This window comes from Xyrauchen texanus, chromosome 12 (genome assembly GCF_025860055.1).
Source record: "Xyrauchen texanus isolate HMW12.3.18 chromosome 12, RBS_HiC_50CHRs, whole genome shotgun sequence".
Taxonomy (NCBI): domain Eukaryota; kingdom Metazoa; phylum Chordata; class Actinopteri; order Cypriniformes; family Catostomidae; genus Xyrauchen; species Xyrauchen texanus.
This window is the reverse complement of record NC_068287.1, coordinates 45,148,599-45,159,417: the sequence shown is the minus strand read 5'-3', so window position 1 is coordinate 45,159,417 and position 10,819 is coordinate 45,148,599. Positions and strand designations below refer to the sequence as shown.

The following is a 10,819-nucleotide window of genomic DNA, read 5'->3' as shown; positions in this document are numbered from 1 at the left end:
AACATTCGCTATTTGTTTATTTTCGACAAAAGTGCTATGATGAATTTCAATTAAAAGGTCCACCAAGAAACTTTTAAACATTTAAAAAAGTTTGTGGCCCCTGCTGGTAGATGTTGTAACAACATCATTATGGTCAAAAAGCATAATTCTCCATTGACGGCCATTTAAAAGGGGGGTTATAAAAAATGACTTTAAGGATTTTTCCACACTCACATAAGCACTACTAATCTGTTAAAATGTAACGAGACACCTGGATTATTTCCAACAGTTCAAGATAAGAGTGTCTATATTGTTAAGGCTCGACACTAATGAAGTAATCCAGCTGTTTTCTCCCATCACCATAAAAACAGAAGTATGCATCCCCAATAATCCCCTTAACCACAAACCCCGAATGCCCTTCTGACACTAAAACAGAACGAATGAGGTGTTTTCCACAAGCAGGTCAAATGAGAATCGATGCATCACTTGTTGTTTGTGCAGTAGTTTGTGTAGTTACTGCAGGACTTCTTCAGGTCAGTGAGAAAGGCAGGAACGCCGGTCTGAGCAGAAAACACATTTATCAGCACGGAACGACACCACACCTATATGTACTCAACTGAAGCACATTTTTTCCTGATTAAATCATAAATAAACTGCATGCTAAAGCTGCCCCACCTTAGCTGCCCAGTTAACCAGCCATGATGGTATCATGCCGCCAGGATTATCAAAGTAATTCATAAACACTGAAAAGTGATAAAAAACAAATGTGTTCATTTATCATTCAGTCAACTTCATAATGAAATGAGAATACACAGAATTTGATTTGAACAAATATAGAGATGGGTCTGCTGGTAAATATCTTGACCTGGCAATTTCCACAAATAGGGTTCAAATAGGTACACTTTTGTCGGTGTGTTTGTTTTGCACTGAGGATGTTTTTAGAGTCTCACTCTGTAATTTCGGTCGGTTTTTTCTGCATTGTGGCCGATTTAGTGATTGTATTTGACCAAAAAAAAAAAAAGAAACGCTCTTTCCCATTCATTTTCAATGGTCGGTCAATTTTGACCACGAATACCAAAAGTGTTGCTTTTTTTTATGACCACTTTTATTTTTATTTTTTGTATGTTCAGATGGCAAATGGAGGAAAATCACCAAGTCTTGTACTGCTTGGTTATTTAATAAAGATTTAACTGTTCATTGAGAGTTCATGATGCATTGTTTACAAATACAACTTTAATTAATTATGCATTTACAAATACAACAACTAATTAATTAAAGTGTCTCCTGAAATGTAACATTAAACAAGATTAAGTGCCATAAAAGTATTGTTCATTATGAGTTCATGCAACTAATGTAGTAAATAAAGTTTTACCCAATTATCCAAAGTAAAATTAACGTTGCGTGAAAAATAGCTAATATTGAAATATCAAATGAAATGTATCAAATGTAATTTGATAATAAAAAAAATAGAAGCTCAAACACTGAACCCCGTTATCAAGGTTATATTAAGATAAAATAGTAAAATATTTAATTTATGGAAAATGTTTGTTTATTAATAACTTTAACCGGGGACTTCATTAATGTGCCAATTTAATTTATTACTCTATAAGCTTCTCCATATATTCTCCATATGGTGCTGGACCAGCCAAATATGACTCAATGTATCTCAATAATCCCCTGTAACTGGACGATTATGCTAGTTAATTAATCATGGCTGACTGCGAATAGCACATTTCTGCAATGACATCTGTAACTTAAAATTCAGTTTACGCATTTCTGTCCCATGCAATATGAACAAAAATATTACCGAGAGCAGCTTTAACTGTTTATTGTCAGAAGAAAATTACACACGTTTTAAACCAAATTTTTCAACTAATTTTGGCAAAACTCCGAAAATAAATGTTAAATAAAACAGCTCGTATAATAATTAGCTTGACCTCCTGAGGTTTACAAACATAAACCCGTTCTGTATTTCAAAGTCTCTTATGGGGTTTTGTCTTAATGTGCATTAAGTGAGGCGTGATGTCACAGGTCAGCAACTGATTTTATTGCACTAAAATCATATTAACACACACATTGTTTACGTCTTGCGTCTATACTTTTAAAACTGTGAGTATTTAAATGTTTACAGATTGGCACCATTGACTTCCATTGTAAGTGCCTCACTGGAACACATGTTTTTGAGGTAGTCAACGTTATACATTCCCTTAAACAACGCAATCAAACCCGGTGTGAAAACAGCCTTATTCTCACCAACCTTTAGTCCCGCCGGATCCGTCGCTCTCCATTGCCAGACTCTGTTTGTAATCTTTGACTCGGATCACACTCCTCTTCTCAGGACACTGAGACACTGGCGAGCTCTTGGCCAAAACCACCCAGATCTTACGTCCGCCCACGTCCAGGTCTCGCCGCTCCCGCACGTACACGTACTGAAGAGAGTTGAGGACTTACAGAGAGGGACATTAATCTTATAGCGACTCACAACTGGGTTCACTTCAGGGCCCAGATTCAGGGTTAAATAGGAACAGCACATTTTCTTGAATCGCCCGTACATTCCTAAAACGTATTTGTCACACATGCATGAGGGTTTAAAGGATACATCCCTGTTGGACAGCGGTAACGGATATTTCACCTCCCAGTATATAGCTTTCTGTCCGCCGTAGTCTTTCTCATGTAGTTCTGAACACACACACACACACACACACACACACACACACACACACACACACACACACACACACACACACACACACACACACACACGGCAGAGTTCAAGAGGGAGTTACAATGACGAGATGAACATTAGAGCTTTTCCAGATGAGCATGAGTTTAGGACATACATTAGCATTACCATCTCACAGTCAATTAACATACACGTAAAACTCAAGTTCACATTTACTTATGAGGTCATACACTCCCTGCCCCCCCAAAAATGTGACCGCCTTTAGCTTTGATTACGGTATGCATTTGTCATGGCATCGTTTCGACAACCTTATGCAACACCACATTTATTTCCACCCAGAGTTGCATTCATGTTTTGGCCGAGATCTTGTATTGATGATGGGGGAGTCGAAACACTCTGTAAAGTCTTCTCCAGCACATCCCAAAGACTTTCAATGGGGTTAAGGTCATGATTCGTCATGCTCCCTGATTGTGTGAAACTCACCGGAGGCCTTATGAGCCTGAACGGGTCACCAGAGTGAATGTATGCAGCACTATGTTAAGGGTGTTCCTTCAACTTCGGGCACTTTGATGTCCCAGGGTTAGGTTAGGGTTAGGTTGCACATGCATCATTTATATTAAAATGAACTGATATATATTTGTTTACCTTATTTTTGTTATATGATGGTTACATTCTAACTTTTACAAGCCTTCATCGTTCATTTTTGGTACTTTTCAAATATCTTCTCTGTACAGATTTGACAGTTTCAGCCGTGTCCCAGATATTAAACTATGAAAATCCATAAAGAAAAATACACATTATTACATGTGGACAAAAGTGTCAGTGAAGCACATACTTGAGAGAAATATGAGACGAGTGATGTTTGAAGAAAACAAAGTATAATCACGGTAAATATCACTTGCGAGCAGAAAACATTTTTTGCCCGACATTTCTAACCAAGCCGTAATCACAATAAACATGTACATATATTATTACATTGTGTGCATTTATGGTAAATACATTTTAGCTATGATATTAGACTTCCATTTTCTTTTTAAAAACATTCAAAATGCCATTTCTATCCAGTGTTATTTTCATAAATGTAAACCAGGGACTAAAAAACGGTTCAATGAACGAAAACTGAAACTATTTTTACCAAAGCGCGACTGAAAACATGAACAAAGCTGTTCAGGAGTGAAAATTGTATTTGTAAATGTTGATAACCAGTTATGCCCAGTTCATTTTATCACTGTACATTTTGGAAATTATAGAAATACTCAATCCAGCCAGTCTGGCACCAACATTCATGCCACGCTCCAAATCACCTTTTTTCCCCATTCTGATGGTTGATGTGAACATTAACTGAAACTCCTGACCCGTATCTGCATGTTTTTATCCACTGCGCTGCTGACACACGATTGGCTGATTAGATGATCGCATGGATGATTGTTGGTGTCAGACGGGCTGGTTTGAGTATTTCTGGGATTTTCACACACAACAGTCTCTAGAATTTACTCCGAATAGTGCCAAAAACAAAAAACGTCCAGTGAGCAGCAGTTCTGCGGACGGAAATGTCTTGTTGATGAGAGAGATCAACTGAGAATAGCCGGTTTTTAATGGTGCATTCTGGGGAACTTTACAGACCGAACTGAATCCATACTATGAAGCTGACCAAGTCGGTCCGAATATCTAGCGGAGTGTTACGCGATCCCAGCATGAACAGCGATCTGAAGGTTAGAGTCTGCTGCTCTGTGCGTAATGTTTGGGTGGGATTTGTGGCGCTGGTCGGTCCCACCTTCATCTGTCACAAATACTTTCTCACAGGAAAATCAACCAGAAGAAACTAGAAAACATGAATCAGCCAAAACAACAAACACCATCAGAAACATGAGGCTCTTTATGAAAGATTACCTCAAAACACACACACACACACACACACACACACACACACACACACACACACACACACACACACACACATTTCTAATAAAACTGCACTCCACCCACAAACACACACGCAGCTATTCACAGGAAATACACCACCCGATGATGTCATATCACACACACAAAACAAATCAGCTTTACAGCTCATAAAAATTGAAAAATGAAAAAAAGGCGTGCAGCATTGAATTATTACAAACTTTATTTTCGTGTCATTCAGAGCATTTTACATTAGGAAATCATATTTACATCTGAATGGAAATTAATGTACAAGGAATGGAACCCAAACCCCAAAATGTTGCTATAAACGGCTTTAATCCAGATCCAAAATCTGGATTTACTGATTAGAAAGAGTGTTTGTGCATAAAAATAATCCACACAACTCCAGTGGTTTAATCCATTTCTTCAGAAGTGATATGATAGGAGTGGGTGAGAAACAGATCAATATTTAAGTGGTTTATTTTACTGTAAATCTCTACTTTCACTTTCACTATCAGAATGTGAGAAAGGGGAGATTTATAGTAAAAATGTAGCTGTTTCTCACACAAAGTGATTGCACCGTTTCTGAAGACATATATTAAACAACAGGAGTCGTATGGATTATTTTTCAGCTGCCTTTATGTGCTTTTTCGAGCTTTAAAGTTCTGGTCACCATTCACTTGCATTGTATGGACATACAGAGCTGAGATATTCTTCTAAAAATCTTAATTCATGTTCTGCAGAAGAAAAAAGTCATAAACATGAGGGCGCGAAAATGATGAGAGAATTTTCATTTTTGGTGAACTGTCCCTTTAAATGTAGTTAAATTAAAAGGGTCCCAGTGAGGACGGATGTGGAGGCTCATGCTACTCTCCACGGACAACTTGCCACGCGACCAGTTGAGAGAGAGAACCACTAATCGTGACCACGAGGAGGTTACCCCATGTGATTCTACCCTCCCTAGCAACCAGGCCAATTTGGTTGCTAAGGAGACCTGGCTGGAGTCACTCAGAACGCCCTGGATTTTAACTCATGACTCCAGGGGTGATAGTCAGTATCAATACTCACTGAGATACCCAGTTCCCTTATCAAACTAGTTTTAATATATACAGTGAATGTATTAAATGTATGAACAGCAAAGTAGTTTAAAAGTTACAATATGGTTTAGATAAAGACCATTGGGTTAGGAATGTTTTATAAGCTTAAATTCCACCAATGCAAAACATGTATGCAGACACTGAATGCAATAGGAGGACTCATATTTCCTGCACTGCTGTTTTCTTAATCTACACCCTGATATGCTGTTTTACATTATTAACAGTTTTTATTGTGAGGCAAACATACAGGAGACCCAAACTTATCCAGAGGTCAATGTACAATCACGAACAATGCAAATAAAATCTGATCCAAGGTCAGTTTCTGCCTTTTATATGGTTATAGTCAAGCTTATATAGACTGAAGGATCTAAGCCTAAAGTGCAGGATACATTGATATGAATATAATTTATAAGCCACACCACTACCAAACACAATATAATCTACACACATAAGAACTAATCAATCACCACAAGAGCTCTGGCGAAATCTACTGGGATGAGAAACTATTTCATTACTAAACGTGCCAGTCCAGTTACCTGTATACCTGAATGACTGTGACCAACAGCATGCAGCGGAACATCAGAATGAGAAAATATTAGAATATTAAAATCAAATCTCACATTTCTACTGACAACACTTTAATTGAGCTCCATAAAGCCAAATAAAAATAATTAAAAAGTTATTACATATTGTGCTATTAACGTAATACTTTTGGTGTGAGATGCATCATAATGGACAACGATGTCCATCTAGCGCAGTGTCAGAAATTTACTTCTCCAATAAGAGGTAAGATTTGCCCCAGTTTTCATATTCAGGGGCATTTTTTTAATATATAAAATATCCTTTGTCAGATACTTTATTTTACTCAACTCATTAACATATATGCTTATGTTAATTTATTTCAATTAAATAGGAATAATATTATAGACATTAAATATAATTAAATATTATAATATATTAATATTACAGAAATTAATTTCTTATCCATAAAATTAAAATCAACACAACTTACAGTAAATATTATTATTATAGATATTTATTATTATTTATAATATTAATTTTATAATAATTAATATGGCCATTAATATTACATGCTTAAATCTTGTCTTTCCCATATATTTTATAGTAAATATTGATAATATTATCGATATTGAAATATTATCGATATTGAAATATTATAATATACATTTTATAATAATTCATATGATTATTAATATATTACGTACCCATAAAATTAAATCAACATTAATTAATATTACAGTAAAATGTAATAATTTTATAGATATTAAATATCATTATGGTTTTAAATAATTAATATAGCTATTAACATTACATTCATGAATTGTGTCTTACCCATACAATCAAATCAGCATGAACTAATATTATAGTAAATATTAATAATATTGTAGATATAATATGGCTATTAATATTCAATTATTTATGTCTTACCCATAAAATAAAATAAACATTTATTATAATAATTCAGATGTATGTGATAATAGGAAACTAGGCCTAAAACAGCATAATAAAAACTATATAAGCACAGAGGACTTTATCAGAGGGGCATTTTGAATTTCTAAGGGCATGTTTGTCACTATCAGTATAATGTTATTTAATTTCTGACCCTGGTCATAATTTCATAACCCACGTTTACACAGAAAAACGATTAAAAACAGTTCAGATGAACGCGTGCTGTGTGAACACTTGTAAACGTGAAAAAGTGACGTAAACAAACACTTTTAAAAAGCTCTGAGGAGTGATTTAGCCTCTAACAAAAGAAACCGAAACAGGCCTGGCCTGTTTGAGGAGATAATGTTCGTTATATAAAGAAAGGGTGTGTCACCTTCAATAATGATCAATGATCTTAAAACTCTTCGGTCTAAACCTGCATTACAGGTGATATTCAATAACATACGTTTTAATGTTGCTTAATCAGGCCCAAGGAATCAAAGATAAAATAACAACTTGTAAAGATGCAAAGATGTGACTCATGATCTCACTCATGATTACCTTTGACGTACGAGTCCCACTGTTTCCTGTAGTTCAGATCCATGTACACATCTGCACAGAGTTCTGGCGCGCAGCTGGGCAGAGAACCGAACACTTTGTACTCGTACAGACCCGTTTCCTGTTAAACATGACATCACAGATGAACACACATCTTAAACACATGACAGATCACAGTTACACACACTCCATAGTTTGTCCTGATAAACATGCATCATGATATTTCACTGGAAATGTTTTTATATGGATTCACCAGAGGAAGGATTTGTGCTTTTATGCACAAACTTATTCCAATGCATGCAAAGGAGGAGCCGGTTGATATGCACGCATGTTTATGCTCATTTATCACTGATGCATCTAAATCTTTAAATGGCTGTTCTTGATGGCAGCACTTCAAACCCATTGCATTGTGTTGTGTTGATATGTTATGATTACATTAAAGAGATATCATACATTAGCACTTGATATAACAGAACACATGCAGGTGGCAATGCAGTTATGTTGCAAAATCATATATTATGTACAGGTTATGATTTATTTAAAAAATGCAATAGATGAGCATGTTGGCACCGCTGTAATATCAAACCAATAATATCATGCACGGTGTTTATAACTATTATATACTGTAAGTTATATAGCAAAACATGCTTTGCATTGGGTATGATTATGGTGACATCACTGTAACCATAATTACTGAATGCATACATGTTATATATATATATATACTATGTTATGTGAAATAGAGGCGATTCCCCTTTAGTTAAATATTATACAGCAATTGCATAACATACTTTGCATTGCGTTTGGAATGACTGCACAATGACTAAACCTTCTATATAACATAATTATCACAATATATAACTAAAACATAGTGTACGTTATATTGCATGTTTTATGCTGTGTTATAATTTGTCTCTGAATGATGTTTGAAGTGTGTGCGTAGCGCGCGCGCGCATCATGTCATATATTCTATATTCACCTTTTTATACAGTCGGTATATTTTGATGCCCATCGTCTCGGTGAAGAACTCCCATCCTCCGTCCAGCTGCGGCTCGTCCAGCTCGACCCAGGCCTGCTGGAACTCCTCTTCGCTGAACACCACCGCCATGATGAACCCTCTGCACACGGGTAGTCTTCTTCTTCTTCTTCTGTTGATTTTCCGGCGGGTTGCAAACCAACTAAAAAGGTGCATACCGCCACCTACTGTGCTGAAGTGTGACGAAGAAGGAAAAAGACGATGTTTGAGACCATTGTGTCTCAAGAATCTTATTATCGCTTTTATTATTCTGCCAGTTTCTAATCTGATATTTAAGATATTGCATAAAGTGAATTTTGAGTGAGTTTGTATTCTTTCCTGTTCATACTTGGTGCATTTAACTAAAACATGTTCCACCGTTTCCATTTCCTGACATGTTTCACTCACACCTGTGCTGTGTTTACCCATGATCAGTGTTGGGTAAGTTACTCTAAAAAAGTAATTAATTAACTACTAACTACTAAGTACATCTTCTACAGCTTCTCATGATAAGCTGCTGGAATTTTGTCCCATTTCTCCAGACAGAACTGGTGTAACTGAGTCAGGTTTGTTGGCCTCCTTGCTCACACACACTTTTTAAGTTCTACCCACAAAGTTTCTATCAGATTGAGGTCAGGACTTTGTGATGGTCACTCTAGTACCTTGACTTTGATGTCCTTAAGCCATTTTGCCACAACTTTGGAGGTATGCTTGGGGTCATTGTCCATTTGGAAGACCCATTTGCGACCAAGCTTTTACTTGCTGGCTGATGTCTTGAGATGTTGCTTCAATATGTCCACATACATTTCTTTCCTCATGATGACATCTATTTTGTGAAGTGCACCAGTCCCTCTTGCAGCAAAGCACCCCCACAACATGATACTGCCCCCCCATGCTTCACGGTTGGGATGGTGTTCTTCAGCTTGCAAGCCACACCCTTTTCCCTCCAAACATAATGATGGTCATTATGGCCAAAAAGATACATTTTTGTTTCATCAGACAAAAGATATTTGTCCCCATGTGCACTTGCAAACTGTAGTCTGGCATGGTGTTTAAACTTGTGTACTATTGTTTGTACAGATGAACGTGGTACCAAATGGTATGCATTTGGAAATTGCTCCCAAGGATGAACCGGACTTGTGGAGGTCCACATTTGTTTTTCTGAGGTCTTGGCTGATTTATTTAGATTGTTGTAGCCGTTTGTCTATAAGTGTTGTATTGGAGTTTATTTATTATAATTTATGTATTTGTTTATTTATTTATTATTATTATTTGTATTATTTGCATTTATGTACTTATTTAGTTAATTATCATGCACCTGGGCGGGTTAGGAGGAATATATGTCACCGCGTGTGGGCGGAGTGGGAAGTGACTATGGAAAGAACAAATGTTTGGATTTGGGGAAGGTGGTGGCGCACAGTTTTTTGACCACTTCGCTAACTTTGTTTGGATTTTTCGTTTATTGAAATTATGAACTTGATTTAGAAATGTTAGGAAAATAAAGCTATCAAATGAATACCGCGTTTGGGAGTGGAGTGCGTGCAAAACAATTAATCATAGTTCCCGAATCCACGGCCAGCATCGAAAGGCCGATACATTTAAGTCAAAAAACTGGAAGGAATTTGGAGTTTGCACCAGGAGCTAAACGAGAACGTGGATTGTGGATTGTCGTGAGTACATGGTGAAGAGTTTAATCCGTTAAGCCGCCGGCTTATGTATCTTGTCAACGGCTTGTTGTTGAGTCATCGCACAAGCATGATTTTATGAAATTAAGTTTATGCTTGATGGATAATGGATGATCTTGCTGAAAAGCGATTATGGAAGAAAGGGAATTGTTTAAGTTGCTTGCAACTCGCAGAGGAAAGCTTGGAGTTTTGACGAGAAAACGAAACGAAATAAATGCCGCGATTGAAGCTGGCGAAAATAAAGAAACTGTTGCTAAACATGTGGAAACCTTTAACACCGTGTTGGCGGATTTTATGGAGTTGCAAGTGTCTGTGCAAAGTTTGTTGAATGATGATGAAAGGGAGGCTGACCACGTAGACTGGTATGAGCCGAAATTAATTCTCTTCAGGGAATTTCTGAATGGAATTGAAACATGGATGGGTGAAGATCCAAAAGGTACCATTGAGGATGTCT

The 10,819-nt window shown here is 36.7% G+C and overlaps 1 protein-coding gene across 1 annotated transcript in view; it reads right to left on the bottom strand.

Moving 5' to 3' along the window:
- Positions 1-8,798, bottom strand: part of pctp (phosphatidylcholine transfer protein) — a 10,418-nt gene extending 1,620 nt beyond the window's left edge. The window contains exons 1-6 of the mRNA XM_052139821.1: positions 8,645-8,798; positions 7,669-7,786; positions 2,579-2,658; positions 2,237-2,408; positions 655-722; positions 1-539 (exon numbers count right to left, since the gene is read on the bottom strand). The exon at positions 1-539 is cut by the window's left edge and continues 1,620 nt beyond it. Of these exons, the coding sequence (XP_051995781.1) occupies positions 462-539; positions 655-722; positions 2,237-2,408; positions 2,579-2,658; positions 7,669-7,786; positions 8,645-8,773 (645 nt within the window). The 5' untranslated portion in view covers positions 8,774-8,798 and the 3' untranslated portion in view covers positions 1-461. The remainder of the gene's footprint in view (positions 540-654; positions 723-2,236; positions 2,409-2,578; positions 2,659-7,668; positions 7,787-8,644) is intronic.
- Between the last annotated feature and the right edge of the window lie 2,021 nt (positions 8,799-10,819).